At 44.5% G+C, this 21,819-nt stretch overlaps 1 protein-coding gene across 6 annotated transcripts in view; it reads right to left on the bottom strand.

The window, feature by feature from the left end:
* CELSR1 (cadherin EGF LAG seven-pass G-type receptor 1) overlaps window positions 1-21,819 on the bottom strand; it is a 176,637-nt gene that overhangs the window by 104,277 nt on the left and 50,541 nt on the right. For all 6 annotated transcript variants that reach the window (XM_056339969.1, XM_056339968.1, XM_056339967.1 and 3 more), the window contains exon 2: window positions 1,601-2,239. In XM_056339969.1, the coding sequence (XP_056195944.1) occupies window positions 1,601-2,239 (639 nt within the window). The remainder of the gene's footprint in view (window positions 1-1,600; window positions 2,240-21,819) is intronic.

Raw genomic sequence — 21,819 nt, forward strand, 5'->3', positions numbered from 1 at the left:
TTAAAGTTTATTTAGCCTTTTTTCCCCTGAAGATTTCTAGCAAAACCCCCTCAAAATGTGATGAAGGACTGCATGTCATTCAAAAACCTAAGACATGGATGAATTAACTCTATTTACATGCGTATCTTTGTTTAATGAAACTTATTACTTCTAGACATTCCTCTTTACAGTGTAACAGTACATAAAATGTTAAATGAAGTTAACTGGTCATAAAACCTATTTTGTGATACCCAGTGCTGCACGTATTTTGCATTAGCCGTGTGTAATGGATAATGGACTTCATAATGTACTACACTGTGGAAGTCGTTCATGAGAAGCCCGGCAGGAAAATTGCTCCTTAACAAAGACCAAATATCCCCATGATCTCACAGCTCTATTCAGGGCTTCACCAGTCAGGCAAAGAGTTTGCATCTCCTTAGGAAGGTCCTGCTGCCCTAAGCCCCACTCTGATCTTGGGGAGCATCTCCTGTCCCCTCTGCTGGGAAAAGCCCAGTTCACCTGCTGCGGCCATGTCCCTGCTCCCTGACTCCTGGCTCGTTCCACCACCACATCTTTAATTACAGCCCTGGGCCAAAAGAAAGAGAAAGGGAAGGAAAACCCTTCCACCTAGAGGGCTGGATCCAGCTCAGTAGGCATACACATCATCCAGATTTTTTTCACATGGAGACTTAAATGATTTATGTTTTGAATTTTTTATAACTTCAGTAGTGAGAGGCAGCATAGGGAAGAGCCCCCTCTGTTTCACCCCTCATTTGCAGGGGTCACAGCAGACATTGCTGAGCCGTCAGCGTAAATTACAGCCAGCAGCAAGTCAGTGCAGAATGCTTAAATGCGTGTGCAATTTCAAACACATAAATAATCCCACTGACTTTACTGAAGCACCAGAAAGCATTCAGCTAATATTCTTTCGTAACTTCTCTGGAGTATTTGAGAAGCAGAACTTTGATCTTTATTAGCTGTCATGTCCACGATGAGGCAAAGTACGTTCCTCAGCAGGCTGCTGGAGACAGGCCTGGAAGCAGCTCCCTTCTGGAGTCTATCTGGACATTTACAAACCGGAGCTGACTTGTAGTATTTCCCATAAGTGTGTATTTTTCCCATAAATGTGCAGTTTCCTGGGACCGTGAACCATCTGCATGCTCAGCACTGGCTGACGACCAAGGGTTCATGATGTCCTACAGAGGCTGGGCACCCCCACTTATGCCCTGGCATGAGGGGACTCCTAAGGGACCAGGAAGGCTTTAACACGCAAAAGCAGGAACCAGGGGTTGTGTCCCACTTTTTACCTTCCAGACAGAAGAAATACACTTGCATAAAGCATCCTGCACAGAAATTCACACGCTGGAAATCACTTCAGCAGCTGTTGGGCCCCCTGCATGACCTGGAGCAAGGCATGGTTCCTACCACCAGGCATGCACAGAGATATGGGACTTACCCTAAGTGATGTGTGACACTCACAAGCCTTCTCCTGGCTAGAAGGCAGCGCCAGGAGTTTTTCTCCCTTTGACTAAGAATGTCAGCAATTTCAGCTTGACACAGAGCTGGCCTGGCTGATGGTCTAACATATAAATCATGGGTCAAAGATAAGATAAACACATACCAGTGAAGTCCTCGTAGCATTCACAAGTGTAGCCCCCTTCTCGGCTTCGACATAGCCCATTGCTCCCACAAGGGTTGGAGTAGCAGAGGTCAATCTCTGTCTCACAGTAGTCGCCTGTGAAGCCTGGGGGGCATCGGCACCGCAACCCGTTGATGGGGTGGATGGGGCGGAACAGGACGGTGTTGGAGCTGATGAACGGTGCCGAGCTGTCAAACTTCAGGACGGAGACGCACTTCATGTAGTTCTCACAGGGCTCACGCAAACAGATATTGTCATCAAAGGGCAGCACCCTCTGTGTGGAAATCATGGTCAGCAGGGTCCTGTTGAGGTAGATCTGCTCCTGCAGGTCCTCAGAGGGGAAGAACTTGTTTCGAATACCACCAGGGAGCAAAGCTGAGAAGGTCACATTCAGGATATTGGAGCTGACGTCTGTGTCATTCTGGATGTTGAAAACAAAGATGCCATCCTTGGCAGTGGAGAGCACTGTTGCCACCCCCTCCACAAACAGGGACAGTAGGGGAGAAAGGAACCTCTCCTGGGACATGTTCTCCAGCCGCACCGTGATGCTGTTGGTGAGCATGTCATCCGTGATGATGGTGACACGCAGGGTGCAGACTGCCGTGACACTGTGGACACCATCTGAAGGGAAGAAAGATAACAGTGATGTCAGAGAGCAGGCTTCTGCCTATGGACAAGGAGGCTCCTGAGGCTCCTCACGGACCTGTGAGGCATTTTAGGGCACTGGGATGGGAGAGGGAAATATATCCACCTTCTCCAGCGACTACCAATGCCTTTACTCAGGAAAATGAAAATACCTTAAGGATTGCAACTCAAAGGACCAGAGACATCTCAAAGAGTCCAGAACACCTGGAGAACATCCCTGGCAAACAACTGGCAAGGGCTAGTGAGGAAACAGGCAACCTGAGAGTCCCAGGATGGCCAAAGGCAAACCAAGGGCAGGGGGCCTCTCACGATAGCCGCTGAATGGATCTTTATACAAGTCACTGCTAGTCTACAACCAGTGCTGGGAAGCTGTCGCTTTTCACAGCACAACACCAAAATTATCTTCTCCAGATGTGGTCTTAGGCTTAAGGAACCGGATTTATGCACAGAGAAGTGTGACCAGAGTTTTAGATACTAAGTCACCTAAGGAAACAAGTCTTCACATTTGAACACCTGAACTTCTTTATTCTTCTCACCTAACTTCTTCAAAATGCTTTACAAAAATTAGAAAAAAAATAATCATATAAAATACACCTGCAGTGAAAAGCAGACATTTAAAATCTCTTCCATACTATCCTTACTACAAAGCATTTCTGATATTGCTGGGGATGTTCTGCAATAAAACCCATAAATGTATAGCAGTAATTCCTGACAGTGGATTGAGAGATACCACTGTAAAATCTCAGTACACCCTGAGGCTTACAGTAGCGCTGTGAATGTACAAATTCTAGAACATTCTATCATTACGAAATATAATTATGACAGTGAGTACTATAATTAAGCCAAATTCAATGGGAGCATGGAATGGGATGTTGCATCATCACTGAAACCAAACCACTTAGTTTAATTCTGTCTCCTTGCTAACATTAAGGACTCATTAAAATACAGATCGCATTACAGAAAATATGGTTAGTATTAGAGCAGCATCTAGAAATCCCAGGAGAGATCAAAATCGGCTTCTGATAGGAAACGTTCCTTCTTAGATCTCATAGTGTAAAAAACAACCAGAAATGGGGGTGAGTTCATGTCATGAGAGGAAAGAACTGGTTTGAGTGGCCAGTTCCACTAGGTCCCAGCTCAGTGACATAGTCTTGGCTCAAAGGATCCCAGAAATAATAATTTCACAAGTAACCTGCTATTACATTTATATCGGTTAAGCCATATAAGGTATGTGTGGAAATGGATTTTGAATCACTTCAATGTAAAATTGTGGCAGAAACTACATTCGAATCAATCTAAACCCAGTGTGAGATCAAAATTCTGAGAGCACCAATTGCTAATGGTCATTTTCCTAAGGTTTATTATCTCAGAGTGTAAGTTTATGACCCATTATGGTCTCTTAAAAAAGATCTTTCAAGAAGAGAAAAATCAGAAATGGCTCCTGTCCTTTTCACTGTCACCACTACACCACAAGTACTGTTTTGTTTTAAAAAGAAATGTATTGTTGGAAGATTTTTCCTCCAATAATATAGTAGCAATACAGTAAATTATGGCAGCATAACTAATCGAATGGCTCTTGACTCCCTCCTCCTGATCAGGTTGCCTGTAAAAGCTCAGCTGTTGACTTTTTTCCACACTGAAGCAGCTTTTAGGCAAACAGAAAAATCTTTTCTCCCGTGTGTTATTTTCCTACTGCCTAGCTAAAACCAAACAGTCAGAAGAGGTCATTATTTGAGGTGATCTGTTTGATGTGCCCCTCACAGAAGCTCACATGCCAGCTTTCACTTTCTCCCAAGTTTGCAGAAATCTTTATCTCCTCTTCCCCAGACTCATTCTAGAAATGTGCATTTCCAGCCTCCATCAAGACCCAAGGCAACCTTTAAAAACGACTGGTAGCCAAAATCCTCACTGCAACCTCCTCCACGGCCTGTGGATTTCTGGCCATCGGACAATACAGGATGCACCGTATTTTCATAAATGACTTCCTCGGACTAGTTTACCCACTTCTGTCAACTGCACAGCTCATTCCCCTGAAAGGCCAGAAGCAGAACAAACTATTCACTTTTTTTTTTTTTTCCCCTAAAGCAATTGACATTTGCCTGCCTGTCCCATAGGGTGCCTGAACTATTTTGCTATTTGTTGCACAATACACTACAGAAGTTCTCTCATACCAGCGAGAAAGCCTGACAATGAGTCCTTTTCTTAAGAAAACACTATGATCTATAGCCCATGGTATGTATAGTAAGAAGACAAAATACGATCCACTGTCTGACAACGCACTGGAGTCTACAAACTGTCATAATCAATATCAACTGTCACAATACGCAAGAGCTTCCCAGCATTCACAACAGCTATTCTGACACAGTTAATAAATCACTGGAAAAAGCCCGGTGTCAGATACCACACAGCCTCCTTGTTCCGCAGGCAGCACAAAAGAAAACCGGACACAGACATATAGCTGCAAAATAAAGTCGTGTTTTAAAAGCCAATTCAGCTTTATGCAGCCCTGTTGCAGAGCGTTAAAATAAAAAGAGAGTAAAAAGGAGCTGAGCATGTGTACTATAGGCGACAAAAGAGCGGCACAGCTATACAGCCGGCTGGACAAGCGCCTCTTTCATATCACCAGCAAGTCTAGAGTAGCATCATGGGATCTGATCAGCTATTCATTCAGAAATTCGTGGAAAGTGGAAACAATCTGTGGTTTTATGGGACCGAATTAGTATCTATTCTACTTTCAACAGACAACATTCACTTTGAGGGCTGGAACAAGTGCAATAAAGAAGGTGGAAATTCTGTCCTCATCTTTAATGGGAATTGAATTAATACTAAATACACAATAGTGTATATGTTTTGAGATTCACAAGTGTAATACTCCATGAAAGTTTCAAATGTTTACTGCCAGAAATGTCAGAAAAATAATATTAGGAAGTATTATTTTATAGAGTGATAATACTTTATGGCCTTTCACTGTCTGACATGCTTACCATATGCAGCTATCCGATATACATACACAACCAGTCTGTTAATTTTGCTAAAAAGGCTCTTAACGACCTGATTTTTCAAAGGTCTTATAATAGGGCTATAAAAAGTCCCATCATGTTTTGGCAGACACAAGATGGCTTCAGTCAGGGGTGTGAAACACCCTTCAAGTGATGCTGCACAGGAGAAACTCTGGCTGCACTTTACTCTTTGGAGGAGATCTTCACACAGATGAATACATGCACATATGCAAGGCTTAGCTGTCACTGGTTCTCACAGCCATCATCTGCTTGGCTTCAGCAAACCGTCTGGATGCCCGAGTCTTTCTGAAGGGGCTCTAAACACACGCAGGCCATGCTGGCAGATGGGACGCATAGGCAATTTGCTAAGAGTCGCTTGAGCAGACAGCCTGGATTGTAGCAGCTCAAGCCACTGCCACTCGGATAGCCTGAGAAAAGGGAAACTCAGGACAGACCAAGGACAAAGACAGGATTTGACTCATCCTTTTGTGGACTTGGCTCCTAAAACCCTTGTACCAATGGCTTCTGCCACTCTGTCCTTGAGTTTCTCTTCTGCAAAATGGGGATAATGGCACTTAGATGTACACTGTGAAGTAGTGGGTGCAGATGATGAAATGCTGAGATACTGGGGTAATGAAGGGAACATAAATATCCCTAATGAATCTTTTAAAAGATGTTGCAGCCCTATTTATAAAAAAACAAGGTAAAAAATTAAAATAAAGACTCTCAGCATCTCACACATCAGTGAATGGACAAAGAGGATTCTGGACAGCCAGGTGGCTGCACAGGAGAAGGTGTTTGTTGCAAATGCAGTCCCTGCACAATGTTTTTATATCCTAGCAATATTGTTTTATGTATACTTTCTACAAGAGGTATCTCTAGAAGGTGGAAAGCAAACCAGACTGTTGTCTTTTGTACCATTGTCATTGCTAAACAGGGTCCTTAAAAACAGAACTACTCATCTTCATCCTCAATCAAACTAACGAAAAGATTTAATAGCAACCATATACCCTGACCCTTTACAAAGAAAAGAGAAGACAGGAAGGCTGACAAAAGCTTGAACCTCTCTAAAATACATTAATAAGAAAAAATTGATTATTTAGTCATTGTTTCATGATTACCTTTATGACAAACCTAATCAAATATGAGACTGTAATCTCAGCTTTCCATCTTCTGGCAGTCCATAAAGGAAAGAATTTTATTATCTAGAAAAGTAAACACAGCAAAGTTTAAATGAAATGCGTATTTGGCAATGGCAGCACCTGGCCAGAAAGGTTCTTTTGTTTGTTTTTAAGGTTGGCAGAAATAAAATAATTAACACTTTTTTGGCTTATTACATACAAAAGTCTTAGGCTAATTATGAAAGCTGCATATTTTATATAAATACTTTAGCATCAGAGCTTTCTTTCATAAATATCTCAACCCAAAGCTATTCTAATGCTGCCTTGTAACGCATCTGGAAATAACAAATATCACAGTTTACGACAGTCATGCAAACTCCTTGGCTAGCAAAACACAGAATAAGGACACTCCATATGTTCAAATAACCTCTTGCTCTTCCCAGATCATAAGTAGCAGGCATGCCCATGAGTAGCAGCCATTGCTTGGTAACGTGCCTTGGAATGCTCAGACCTCCATCCCCCATTGCTTCCAGCCATGTCTTTACATATGAGAATTAATACACACTTAGTCCAGTACTAAGCCTTGAATTACTGATGAGGAGGCCGTACTTTTAGCGTCCTCCCCACTGCTTGGGCAGCAGTAGCACGTAAGTAGCACCAGCTCACAGAAACAGAGACCGCAGGCAATACTTGGCTGCCTGAGCAGAGTGGGAACCCAAACCACAATTCCTGCTGAGCAAACAGCAGTAAAAAATCAGCAGATGTCCATAAAAGTGAGATGCATAGTCCTGCGCTAAGCTTCAGTTCGCCTCAGAAAGTCTGCAAGTGTCACAGGACTGAGTCCCTTTCCTTGCATTGTGCTTCCACCACCATGCATACAGATCCAAAATGCATAAAATACCAGTGTATCAATATCAGCCCTTCCAAACCCTGCTGTAAGCACTACAAAGCATCACTTCTGTGATTAGAAATAAGTCTATGAGCACTCATAAGACAAACTCCCTAAAATATTTTCTACATTATGGAGAAGCTCAGGAACTTATTGTGCAGAGAAAATTACACCCCACCCCCCCCCAAAAAAAAAAAAAAAAAAAAAGTAATCTGTGCAGAAAAATGGCAGGTGGGAACCTACGTAAGATGCTTTGCCAAAAGCAGAAAACATTACCAGAAAGGAAAATGAAAATAGGTGTAATTGTGAATTTATAGAGACCCTACCGTAGGTGCTACTTAGCGAGTAGCCTCACTGCAGAAGTGTTTCAGGACAGAAACTGTGCAATGACCCCAGTTCGAGCGTGCTTTCAGGGCACCTCGGCAAAGGATGTGAGGGCTGGTATTTGCCTTAGCTCTCAGAAAGTCCAGAGCGATGGACAGTAGCAAGTGTCCCCTGTGCATCCCTATGCAGTCCCTGTTTTGTGGTAGGAACAGATGAAACTACCAATGTCTCTTTTGCTAGAGAAAAGTGGTATTAAATGGTGCAATAACAGAAAAGTAACATCCCTGAGAAATACACTCTATCGTTTCCCTTTAGGAAAACATAAAGGCATTGTGTGTAACAGTGTATCGTTTGTTAGACAGGCACTATTGGATTCTGTCAAAGCCTCCCTTTCCTTGGGATCAGAAATGCCCCTTGTGAGCAATTCCTTCGTTACATCAAGCCGGATGAAACAACATGGAAATCATTACCCTCGGCCACATGATGCTTATGTTATTGCAACTTTCCCTTTGTTTCAGGCTGCCAGTCTCAGCTCCACACATATAGGAGCACTGACTGCCAACACAAGTTGTGCACTTTGGAAAGGATATATAAAAATAATTGGCTATTATTCAGTGCCAAAGGTTCACATTGGAAGCACTCCTCTGAGGAACGTTGAAGCCCAGGTCTGCTCCAAAGCCCATTATGTCAACAGGAAGATTCCCATTGACTTCAGTGGGCTTCACTGCCAGCCAAAACTGGGCCTAGAGACGAATTCCCTGGGTCCTTGCCAGTGCACTCACACTGAGCTTCACTCCCGACCCGGCAGCCCCAAACAAAAGCAACGGTCTGCTCAGGAAAAGGCTCAGGGCTGAAAGTTAAGACAGCAAGAGCAGAAAGCAAAAAGCCAAGGGATGAGCAGGGCAAGCATGCAGACTGTAGAAATATGCAACGTGGACTGCACAGCATGAGTGGTAAAGGTTGTACGGGTTTTCCTAAAATCAGGTGTCTGAATCCATACCTAGACATCTCTGAACTTCCAGGAACGGTAAGCAGCTGCAGCTCCCCTTCTGCAGATGCTCGGTTTTGAAAACACTGGCCAGTGTTCCCTGGCATCCTCTGAAGAGAAAAGGGTTCAGAAGAATCACAGGAAGGGGGAAGAGGAAGACATGTCACCTGGTGTTATGGGGGGGTGTTAGATCACAGGGTGAGGTAAACCAGCAGGCGGCTGAGCCATGTGGCGTATGCAAGCACACCGGCAACGGGGGCTCAGCCCTGACTGAGCTAAAACCAAGGGGAGGTGTCCTGGGTAAAGCATGTCTTCAGGGGCAAAAAAAAAGGGATCTGGGATTAACTAGTCCAAGGCTGGAAGATTGCCAGAAGACAGGCAATGGTCCACACTCCCACAGAGTGACTGCACCAGTGATCAGCATTAACCACGCTGCCTCCAGCACCGTCCTGCTGCCACTGTGGCAGCTCGGAGGACCCAAGGAGTCTGCCCCAGCCCACCCAGGACACGGGGTATGTACCTGGGTTGTGCTATGCCAGCTTGTGCCCTGCTACTGCACTGCCCCAGGCAGTGTCAGTCACATCCACGCTTGAAAAATGATGCAAGCGAAGGAAGACACTTCCAGGGAAAACCACCTCTAACGCTCACAGGCTGCAGACACTCTTAAAAACACTTCAAGACAAACTTTCATGAACTTCTTTTTGCAAGATGAGTCATCTCTTCATCCTGACAGAGATGGATATCTCGGACACCTGGGGAAGGTGGGCAGTGGGACTTGGGGCTTGCAACTCACAGCACCTCTCACTCCACAGTCCCCTTCTGCAGCAGCCATAGCAGCACCAGCTAAATCAGACAGTTTAAAAAAATACAAGCTGTGAAAGGAGGAACTGTGCATAAAGCAATAGTGAATTCCCAACATGTATAAGAGGGAAAAAAACCACACTAATTTTGGCATCACTATCTTTAATATAGCCTGTGCTGTTCAGGGTTATTTACTTTGTACATAACAGTGAAAAGAAAAAAACCAATATATTTCGATTTGCTGCTTGAAGAGGGGAGTAAGAACAAATTGATGCCAACTGGGTTGCTCAACATTGTACAAGATTGCCATTAGTTTTTCTGAAACCAGTACCTGCAAGCTGAGAATTTTGAAATGTTAATTGGCTTGATAACACTAGTCTGGAGGAATATTTCCAGAGGGTGGGAAGTATGGCAAGTTGGATCTGCTGGCAGGAATAAGCACTCCTGAATTCTGACTGCAGCGAGCTGGAAAATACACCGAACTTCCCTGAACACCCTCCCACAGCATCACCTCTTGCTCTTCAGGTACCTGGTGAACGTGGATTATAACTGCTGTGGGGGACAAGATGCAGGCAGGGGAAGCTGGCAGGCACGCAGCAGCGACAAGGCGGTCAAGGAGACAAGTCCCTGTCCTGAGCAGAAAGCACGAGTGGAAAGGATGAGGAATACTTAGAGGGGAAGTAAGATATGTGGGAAGATACGGTGAGCATGCTAACAACCAGATACTTCCAGGCTGTTTTACCAACAAGAATTTCCTGCTAGCTAAAATGCAAAGTGACTTTCTTTCCTGGGCTCTGCACATCTCCCTGTATGTCAGCTGGTTTTCCTTGTTAGCAAAGATGGGCAAGGCTCCTCTGCCCAGCCACGCTCGGCAGCAGGGCTGAACCTGCAGCAGCATCGCGGCTCCGGCCGGCTCGCTGCCTGCCATCACCAGCCGCGCTCCCTGCTCCGCTCCTGGCCACGCAAGCCCTTGGAGGGGGTGCACAGCCCAGGAGCCCACCCCGCTGCTGCTCCATGGGCACAAGAGCTGCCAGGCAGCTTTTCAACTCCATCTGACGAGGCGGCTTTCCATTTCATGCAAATGTCCAATGAAACAGTGCGTTTACAGCACTCATCAGACCTGTTCAGATGAAAACCCCTACTCCAGATCGCTACACCAGATAGATTCACAGACTGACTTGCTGGGGGCTCTACCAACCCCCATCAAAGCTTGGTCTTGTTTCATATATAATCAAAACAATTGCTTAAATACTGCGATAATTTTTAAGCCTCTCTAAACTTTAAAGAGAGGGGTTTTTAATATCATTTACATTTCAATTCTAATTAAATGCACAGCTAGATGGCCATAGCTAAAAGACAGTTTCCCAGCAGGCTCACACTGCCTGCAGCCACATCTCGCAGTGCACCGCAGTGGTGGCCACGGTGGCTTGGACGGGGCACTGCTGGGCAGGGAGAGATGCTAGGGAGCATTGGGGTGCATGAAGCCCAGGCCTGGGGAGCACAGTCACCTACTCACTCACAGCCAAAGGGCTATTCACGGGCATCTCTACCTTCTCAGTTGTAATCAGCTGTATACAGAAGTCAAAACAGGTTTCTTAAATATCCATGAAAGTATTGGACAAACTAAACTGCAGTCGTGGGATGCTCCAGCATTAATCTCCATTCAGGCCATGGTCTTCAGGTAAATGATGTATTTTGTACTGAGTAAGATACCAGCAGCGTGTTTACCTGAAGACATGCTTTTATGTCACTAACCCCACATCAAAAGAGAAAGCCCCTGCTTGGGGTGCCCTGCTGCACTGCCAGGGGAGCAACTGATGGGTTGTCATAAAGCCTCTCTTCTCCTCATAGCTACACATGCCCTGCAAACATTTTTGCTCCCTTGGTCTGATTACAGCAAGAACTTCCCCAGGCAAGCCAGGGCTCTGCTCAAATCTCTCTTTGCAGTATTAAAGCAGGAGTGGATGAAAGCTACTTTGGGGATGGCAAAAAGGGTGGGAAGAGTTGGGGTGTGGGCCTGGGAGCTTCAAAACTGGGAGCAGTGATAAGCAAATAGCTTCTCTGCCTCAGTGTTTGCACCTTTACTGCCTATTAGTAACCTCAAAGGGATCCTTTCAAAATAAACCAAAACCCATCAGGTTTATTTTTCTAAGTGTCTCCATATTCCCATGTTCCTTTTGCCTGGAGATACACTCTGCTCCTTGCTGTGACCCACAGTGAAACCACGGGGACACTGCCTGCTGGATGGAGTTCAGGTCTGCTATCTTGACTAGAAAACAAAGGAGGGAACAATGAAAAAAGACGACGGTCACATTTTTCTGATGTCATTTCTGTTTACAGACAAGCTTTCAAAAGAGTTATGTATCAGCTGAAAGAGTTATTAATATACTGCGCAACACAGAAATTTGCCCAGCTGCCTGAAACAGGAAAAACACCAGAAAAATGCAGCGTCAGTAGCTCAACAGGTTGTGACTGTGCTCATGTCCTGCTGAAACACAGCTTGGGAAACAGAAAGAGTTCTTAGGCATACTTTTTTTTTTTTTTGTCCAGTTTTCTGTAGATTCAGTCATAATGAGACCATTTTCAAATTAATACAAGACAAAAACAGAGGGTTATCCATCCAGGGAAGGAAAAGCAGTAACGGCTACGTGTCAGCTTCCACATGCACGAGGCATAGGAAGGGTTGGTTCAGCTACTCCTTTCTGCCCCAGGAGATTCAAACATGCTCGATCACAAGGCGCTCACACAAGCAGGGTAATGCTCACAAGATGCTTCAGTTCAGATCAAATTTCTTGATGGAAGCAATGACTGGGGCATGGATGTCCCACCTGTAACAGGCATGTCCTAAAGGAAATGTTTCAGAGCCTTTATAACTCCCTCTTTTCTCTCTTTCTCTCTCAAGTTCAATTAATGTTTAAAAGATTTTAGTAAGTAGTAGATCAAAACTGGGAGAAGTGATGGGGAGCATTACGGTCCATCTGCTGGGATCTGACACAAAATACACCCATCTCCCAGTCTGAAGAATTTAGATTTTCAATGAGCTTGACTCCATTAGAAATCCCCCAAATGAAAATATTTTCTTCAACAAAATATCATGTTTCCCCCCACTTTTTGTTTCAAAGGGAATAGGTTTTCTTTTTTCTTACTAGATCTTCAACTGACCAGTTGTGCTTATCTTTTCTGTTAACCGAGGTCTGCTGAGTTAGGCAGAATAAGAAGCAAATAAGCAAATAAGAAATCTGAAGAAATAAACTTAAGCAAATAAGAAACTGAAATAAAAGAATATTTGCTTGCATCATGTGATTAAAATAAGGAAAAAAGAACAGAAAGATAAACAGGAAAAACCACCCTTACCAAACTTCTGTAGTTTTGGGAAAGGCTCACCAGGCACTGGCAATATTTATAGAAAAAATGCTATGTACTTTGTCCAGACTTTCTGTCGATAGACAACCCACACAATCTTTTAAAAACTCAATGAAAGAAACAAAAAAACCCCTTTGATTAGCTAACCATCTACGTGTTGCTGGCCACTGGCAATGAGATCATCATGTTTTTGGCCGCATGGTCAATTGAGAAGATTATTCTTGGATCCCTGCCATTAAAACTAGTAGGCTGGACAAGAATCAAAAAGGACAAAGCACTTGTTTCCCGTTTCTGCAGTCCTGAACCTGCAGTGGGTATTTTTCTCTCCAAAACTCTCCCAAAGAGAAAAGCAGCCCCACAGACAAAATCGGGAGAACGCAAGAGCTTGGCTCCTATCGCTGTACGTCACCTTGGTAAGCCGATGCAGAGAAAGGGCAGGTCAAGTTATGACAGGTTAAAGTGGGTAACACCAGTGACTCGGAGCCACTGGTGGAATGCAAAAACTACACTGATCTTCAGAAATGATACTGTAATCTGAAATGCCTATCTAATGATTTCTATTCAGCTGAGCTGTAGAAATGGAGTCATAACTACATGATTCACTTCTTTAGAATCAGATAAGATTTTCTACTAGACACTTTGTAAGACACAGATCTTGAGTAAAACAGATATTTTGCATTCCAGGACTAATATAAGCCTATCCAACAATTTCCATAAGCGAAAGCTTCTCTTTAAAGGAATTGGCTATACTGGACAACTGAGGGAAAACTCCACGCTCTCAATACATCCTTGACCTTACCACAGCATCAGCTGGGTATCACCAGGAGCGTGCCAGGCTAGACTCTGCCCAGCAGTCGCATGCTTCTGGCCAAGGGTAAGGTGACTCTGTCTTTCTCTTCTGGGTGATGGCTCTTCCTTCCTACTCTGCCAAGGCTGTGGACAATGCAGAGAAGTGGTATTTGGTGAGCTCAGGGTATCCAACAGCAAGCAGAGGCTCACTACAGGAGAGTGCCAACACCCAGCAGGTATGTGCCCACCACTGAGCAGGGCAGGATGACCACTTGTGCCACCTGCATCACGTGCAGCACAAAGTTCTACCAGTGTAGTGAAAATCTGTCCACATTTCCAGGTGTCTCATTGAAACTATTGCTTGTATCAGATCACTGAACATCCTAACATCCAGTAGCAAAGCCCTCTCTTTCAACTGAAGCAAAATTTCCAGGTGTAAAGAGGACACATCCAGTGAAAGCTGGACATATGATGACCTTAATGCTGCCATAGCAGAAGCACTTTTTGATTCCCTTGGAATAAATCACACACAGAAAAAAGTTTCATTGTACACCAAGTTTTCTCAAGGCTGTTTGTATTTTCTACAAAGACTAATGAATATATATCTCCCCTTCATTATAGTAGCCGTAGATTGAGTAGATTGCTATTATCTTTAAAGGCATTATATTTCATTGTTTTAGTTACATTTTATGGAAAAATACAAGACACTAAGCCTATGCAAAACATCCTCAAAAACAGCCACCATTCATGTTGAGCCTTAATATGTAAATCATTCAGGGAAAACATGAAAATCCTCATTCTAGGAATCCTTAGCCATATAATCCCACTGATATCAGCAGAGCCCGAGTATTACAGGACTGTGGGAGATGAAGCATTCAGCCCGCGTGCCCAGACTGCAGTTTGGTAGGACTCCAAGACAGTGCAGCTTCCCAAGAAACCAGAGTCAGAAGGGCGAGGTTTCACCAAGCATTAGTAGAGTTCCTGTCACCTTTCCGTAAAACATACCAAACTCCCATGTCGGCCACTTGCATGCCTGCTATATGGGATCAATATTGTCGCTGAGCGAGTATAAATACTAATTTTATTTAAAAATCCTTTCTAAAATTTTGTACTACACACTGTGAAAAGCAGTTGTCTGTAAATCAGGATTTTCTTTGCAAAGAGCTTATGTGAATTCCTGCAGGATGCTTCATACGGTGGAGTCATTTCCCAAGAGCTCAGATAATTGCTGAAGTTTAATTAGTAGAAAGGATTTGCTATTTTAGTGTCCCGAGCACACTTTCTTACCACCTGAGCTCTGAGGCCATCTGTATGGACAGGACATCAGTTCTCTGGACCGTTCCCTTGAGTGCAGCCACTTGTTCTCTCTCTCTCTCCTGATAAAATTAGGCTTATGTTATGGCCTCAATCCAGCGATACGGCTCTTGGAAGAAAAGTGTATTTTAGGTATTTTCTAAATTTTCCTCCGTTTTCAAAAACCTCTTTAGCTCTGTTTAGATTTAGGCTGATATTTCTGTACTTGGCTAGTGCGGAGCATCTTCATGAATAAAGGCTGAGAGGGCACCCAGTTACTCCACTGGGTTTATAACTCCTGCAAACATCCTGCATGAGGAGATTGTTCCTTCTCTCCACAGGGCATACCAGCAACCCCTCTCTGCCTCCCAGCCTGCAAGAAGCCCACTGATTTCTGAGGTAGGTTCCCGAGATAGTCAAATCATGCCCACGGTGGTCCACAGCTGCAGGACCTCACAGCGCTGGCTGGTTGAAGCATTAATTTCCTTGAATGTCTCACAGGTGGACTCTTGCGGAAGGGAAGCAAAGGTTCAGTAGTTGCATGGAAAGAAGTATTCCTCCCTGGACGTGACAGCTGGCAACTGGGAGAAAGGCAAAGCAGCTGCAATCCGGATCAGGACAGGTTTATAGGGCTGCTGGGGTCCCTGAGCAGCACAGGCAGCAGTGGCTCAGCATGGGCCAATGCTAGTGGAAAGGACAGCAAAATTCCCATAAACATGTGCCAGGAAGGGAGAGGGCTTTGGCATGCTCCAGGGCAGAGGCAGCACAGGCAGGAAGGCTGGGGCAGCACGGCGGCCAGCGGTGATACCTGGCTGTCACCGAACCCGGCTCCACAATTCGTCACACAGACATCATGCATGTGAAATAAACACAGAGCAAGACGCGCACGGACGTATCAGGACAGCTGACTGCAATGTCTGCAGAAAGTGTCAAGTAGAGAAAAAACATCTCTACCAGAAATCTTCCAATATCATGTCACTGAATCTAATATAAATTAACAGAACCATATGAATTCCAGTAAGACGTTCACCACTGGGAATGACTTAGGTAATTTCTACCACCCCATATACATACTTTTTTTGATGTCTATATATAACTCAGAATCCTGTACTGGTAAGGATGACCGTACAGAGTCCCTGCTCTTGACCTCCAGTGCAGGCTGTCCCTGTTCCAGCTGACTCCCACGGCTGCTAAGGAGAGGTGGATGTGGCTCTTCCTCCAACATGCCCAGAAGAGCAGAGAACCGCCCAGGAGAAACTGGCTTTTACTCTTTTTTTTTTTTTTTTTTTCCTCCTTTCTGCCTTCCCAGCTAGAACAAACTGCTGCATTTCTAGCTACCAGGAGGCTGAGGTGCGGCAGGACCGTTCACGTGGCTGAGCTACGCTGAGCAGCGAAGCAGAAGCAAACTCTGACGGTGCACTTCAGCAGGGGGGAACTGTTCACAGACGTGAAGCCTGCGGGGTGGGGTGTGCTTAGCCAGACTCGAGCTTTCATAACCTCTAACTTACTCTAATTTCACTACAGTAAAATTTAAAAGTGCTTCTCCAGTTGCCAAACGTATCTTCTGCTTCAGTTTCACTAAAAGAAACACCCTTCTAATTAAGGATGGATGTATAACTAGAAGTAAAGAAAAGCAGTAACATTACATTTCAAGATGGATGGATGTACGTAAAGGATGGATGTATAATTATAAGTTAAAAAGCAGTAACATTTCAAAGAACATTCGAGCTCAAAATAAAATATTCTAGCCCTGAAAAAATTACCAATTTGTTTTGGCCTCTTTTTCAGAGACCTGTTTGGCAAAGAAGACACTCCAGTCTCCTCTTAGGGAAATCCAACTCCATGTTCTCACTCCAGGACTGCTGCCGGCTCTGTGTTTAATGGCTAAATCCCTTCACATTTCTCTTTGAAAGAGGCTCTTGTGAACAGGAAACTGTGCTGTAATACCAGGCTCCCATGCTCTTCAAAACAGCTCAAGCTCTGTAAAATGACTTCTCTCAACTCGCTTTCTCAGCTGGCTCAAGACATGTCCCGCATGTCATTTCTACATCAGTAACCCAAGGCTTCAGAAAATGCTGTAACAGGTGGTTAAAGTTAAGTCGGCATCCAAAAAGAGGAGACACTTTAATATTACCGACCTAATACACCTTTTTTTCCTTACACCCACACTCATAACTTTGGGGTTTTTTTGTAAAGGTCCACGACTCATATCCAAGTACTACTTAAGGCCAATGGATAGGATATTGCAATTTGTTAACATACAGCACCATTTAGCGCCTGCGGCATTTTACTGACTGAGTTGTCTGAGAAGTACAGGATGCTTTTGAGACCGCAGAAATACAGAGGAGGTCCTTAGGTCTCTGAGTGCACCTTGCACCTCTCTTACACAACTGTTTTAACCTGTAATTACTTTAAAAGTACTGATCTCACTTGCTGCATGCTGTGCAAGTGGTGGGATTTGAATAATTACACCCTCGTAGAAAATACCAAGCAGTAATCCCAAGTTACGAGCAGAAGCTGAGTAATGCAGTAAGAAATAACATGACAACGAGGTCAAAAAATAAAAAAGTTCTCTGTTACCACTTATCACTATAAAATAAATGTGGCGCTTCCCTCTCTCATCTCTGAGCAGAGAGTAATGCACTCAGCAGCACTGAACTCAAAAGAGTCTCTACCCAAAGCAGCACTCCAACCACTCTGCTCTGCAACATCTTTGGTGTGCTGGAGATACTTTAGCTTTGCACACTGGTACCAGAAGGCAGAATCTGGCCAAATCACTTTAAAAAGACTGAACTGCTTGAGATACTAAGACCTGAGAACCCACCTCTTAATACGCCATTGCTCTAATTTCTCTTCTTAAAGCATTTGCACCAGTAATCAGAGGTGATCGCTGAGCTCCATCCCGTACCTTTAATTAAAGTCTGTTTCTAAAAGCCCTGTCTAGAGAGGTTAATCCCTCTCTACTCAGCTGCTAGATTCGCAAAGGAGGGCAAGGAGGCAGATGCACGTTTGGGGAGGTGAACAGGACCCAGTTTTGGATCCCCAACCATCACAAAACATCTACTAATACGGGAGGAAACTACTTCAAATGCTGACTGACAACAGTCAGGAAAGAAGCGGAGCAGAGAAGCACAAGCAGGGCAAAACCACAAAGGCAAATATGAAAATTAACCTTTCAAGGGTAACTACATACTATTTTTTGTTCAGGGCTATCAGCGTGGGCTCAGGTCCTGTCAGCCCTTGTCTGGAGCAGATGCTTCTGTCGGAGCAGATGCAGAGAGACCTGCAGAGCTTGCAAAGCCAACTGGGAACTGTAAGAAGTCCTCCCTACAACAGCTCAAAGGAGATGGAAAAGAAAGGAGAACTGGCACACTAACAAAGGCAAATTTAGTCCTCAAAGCAGTAGTGTAGTGGCTCATATGATCCTCATGAGCTGGGGAACCGTGTGGGAGAGTTGATGTTTCGCTGTACACAAAGCGCATTGAGATTTCCACACCATTATGGCCACCCTACTGCCTCTACTCATGATGTGTTGCCACTTACCCTCTGCTCTGCCAGCATGGCAGGGCTCCATCTCCCAGTATCGGACTTCCCCTGTGTCTCCCCTCCTCTCATGAGTCTGCCCCTTCCTCCACCTCCCAGAGTGGCCACAAAGCCCTCCCTCCTACTCTCACGGTAAACATCTGTCTTCTGAGGCACCTATGGGAAGCTACCTGCCTGTGATGGCAGGTGAGAGCAGGTGCAAGTGGCTTCAGTCACTGATGGCTAATGTGGATAAGGAAGGATCCCAACTGCAAATGTAGATGTAAATGTACACGGCTGACTGCTGCCTCGCCCTTCCACCACCCCTCACCCTGGGTGAGCCTGACAAATTTTTACCATCTCTTTCCTCAGCATCAAGGGACGGATGTCTCTTCTGTGTTTGTACGTCTTGCTCTGGGTCTCAGCAGGCTGCTAACACACAAGAAGATAACAGTAACAGAGCAGGGGCATCTCTGCAGAAAAGGATCTGTGGTCCCAGGTTTGTGGAGAATTTACTGTGTGGGCTTAGGGTCTGCTCAGATTGACTGAGCTGCAGCTCCCACAGAGACCAACGTGTGAAAAAGGACACATGTACGCAAAACTCTCCAAACTCACAGCCAAGAAGCAAACATGAGACAAAGCAAGGAGACAGATGAAGTAAGTGACTGTGACTGGTAGCTTCATGGTGAAAAGCCAGACCTGTGGACTGTAACAAAGAAAACGGGATGTGATGTTGCCTTCTGGGAGCTAGGGTGGGATTCATATAATAAGCATACAGAGGGAAGATCACCTCAGGAGTACAGTGGAATTTTCTGAGTTGGTATTTTCAGGTGAAAACTAGTGAGATAAGCAGCAAGCAAGTCAGTGTTTAATAGGATCATGCCGGAAAAGCCAAGGGGCTGCCCTCTCCAAGACTGCTCCGGTACCCACTGCAGAGACACTGCACAGCGGCCGAAGGGTGCAGGAGTGCTGCAGAAACAGACCTGCATTGGCCGGGCTCACGGGTACTTTCTGTGATGAAAGGTTAGTACTAAGATTAAATGGTCTTAAGCAAAGAGGGTGCTAACCTCCCTGTGTTCACAGCTGACAATTCAGAAGAGCTTCAAGATAAGTACAAAAAAACAGGGGAGGTACTTGGCTTACAGGTCTCATCAGTGGCTGCAGTTTAGAGCATAAAAGAAAAGATAAATCAATTATTTTTCTTACTTCTTAAATACGCATTCCCACTCCTCAATTGTACACCGCAATACACGCTACCAGAAGCTAAGCCACACATTGTACGCTGACGGCTGGTGTTTGCTGCTGACAGCCCGCAGTATGTAAACATCTTCCCAACACAGCTGTACCTCCCAAGTCTGTGTAATCTGGGGTTTCTGCAGGCCCGGGGGGAATGGCTGAATATATGACTGCAAATCCAACTCGGGTTCGCGCTTTTTATGGCTTAAAGAAACCCTCAAAGTCAAAATACTAATTAGAAGAGTGAAACATAAGTTATCAGTCACAGCTACAATAATGTAGACACACACAATGTAGAGAAGTATGGGAAAGAAGCAAGCTATGGTAAAAATGTTAATAAATGTTGCCATTTGTGACCTAGGCAACATCACTGAACAGAAAACATCGATTCTTGGACCTGCAGTGGAGAGGGAGAATAAAAATAGAGGTGGGTGGTAACAAAAAAACACAAGATAAGGCAGAAGAATGAGGAGGTGAAACATTATGGGAGTGAGTAAGTGGGACAAACCCCAAAGCAGCTGTAAGAAGAAACTGAAGCTGGGCATCAGGAAGAGATCACAGCACAATATAAACTTGCTTGGCTTTTCACACCATGTAAAGAGGTAGGACATTTTAACACACTATATGCTTTCACACAAGGTAACAACAATACCTTCTGCTAGAAGAGTTCTGTGATACAGAAATAGTAGAATATATTTACAAGAAAAGAGGCTTGAGAGTTCTTACAAATTAAAGCAAAAACTAGCTGGTGATGCAACAATGTGGTAGTTTAGTGCTAGCTATGAACACAGCAGCCAGCATATTTAAACGTGATTTGCCAAATGCAACAAGAAAACTCTGTAATTCTAGTGATGCTATGATCTCCATGATTCAAACATGACACAAGCTAATTTAACCCCACACAAACTTCACTGGTTGCACTTTTCTTATGTTACCGATTTTAATGATACATGATAAAAGACGAGTATCTTTAGCATTTTTGTTTGGATCACAGAAGTAATTTCCAGCCCACCTGGACTCAAGAGATGGCCACAATACCTTGAGTTCGCAATTGCTGCACGTGCCAACCTAACTGGGAGTACTACATCCATTTAATTTAATTGTCACCTCCTCTGATTTAATTTCTCTCTTGCTGCTGGTTGTGGTGCCGTGTGTGGGCTTGGCTCTCGGCACTTCATGAAGTTATCTGGAGAACGCACATTCAACGATTCAAACTGGGACTCCTTGCTGACTGCAGGTTTCACAGCCAACCCAGGCACCCACAGACCAGTGCTGCTCTTCCTCCAGCAGCTTCCCCCATGCCATGCGGCACCACCTCGCCCCCACCCCCACCCCCCAAGTGCCAGTTTGTTCAGCTCAATTAAACACCACCTCATCAGTGTGCCTTGGGAAAGGACAAGCTTTCCCTTCCAGTCAATGACAGAGACTGAAGCTCCTGTATTTATTATATTCTGGCTGATTTCCGCAGGATGTACGCCTATATTTAGCCTGGTGACACCGTGACAGGCACCAAATGATGTTTGAGGATTTTAGAAGTATGAAACAGTTGGTTTCTCTTCTTGATACCTTCATTACAAAAAGATACTAAGTGGTTCACATAGATGAATCCAGAAACACCAGACTTCCTAGTTAATCTCCTTGATATATTGATAAAAGTGAAAAAATCGATGATTTTTAAAAAAGTGAATATTTACGCGACTACTGAATCCTCTCTAAGGTCACCTCTCAAGCCACCTAGTAACACTTTCAGATTTTAAGCTGCATTTTACCAGTGAAGGGTCTTTTAAAATGATGCACCACAATATTTTGCTGTTTCTTGAGCAGATACACCCCACAGTCAGCAGAGTGAAGACATGATCTTTTGCCTTTAACAAATCTCAGCTACTCAAAAGGCTCCAACAGGTGCCTCATGCTCAGCAATAAGGCACACTGTAACCCTCCCGCTGCGGCATGGCAGCTCTGCCCTCATCTATCGTCCTCAACCATGAGAAGCCTCTACCTGACAAGCTCGGAAGCCTGTTCTTCTTGACACTACTGCCCTGCAGGAAAAAAATTACAAACGTCGGCTTACTAGCTGGAAATTGTTTAAGTGTACTCCTCCTCCTCGCAGAGCTGCAAGTGAAGAGCTGGAAGCTGATGAGCGCAAAAGTCCCTTTGATAAGAGGCCAAGAACTGACACCAACAAGATAATCAGGCCTTCAAACCAGGCGTGCACATCTGGGACAACTATC

The sequence above is a fragment of the Falco biarmicus genome, chromosome 5 (genome assembly GCF_023638135.1).
Source record: "Falco biarmicus isolate bFalBia1 chromosome 5, bFalBia1.pri, whole genome shotgun sequence".
Taxonomy (NCBI): domain Eukaryota; kingdom Metazoa; phylum Chordata; class Aves; order Falconiformes; family Falconidae; genus Falco; species Falco biarmicus.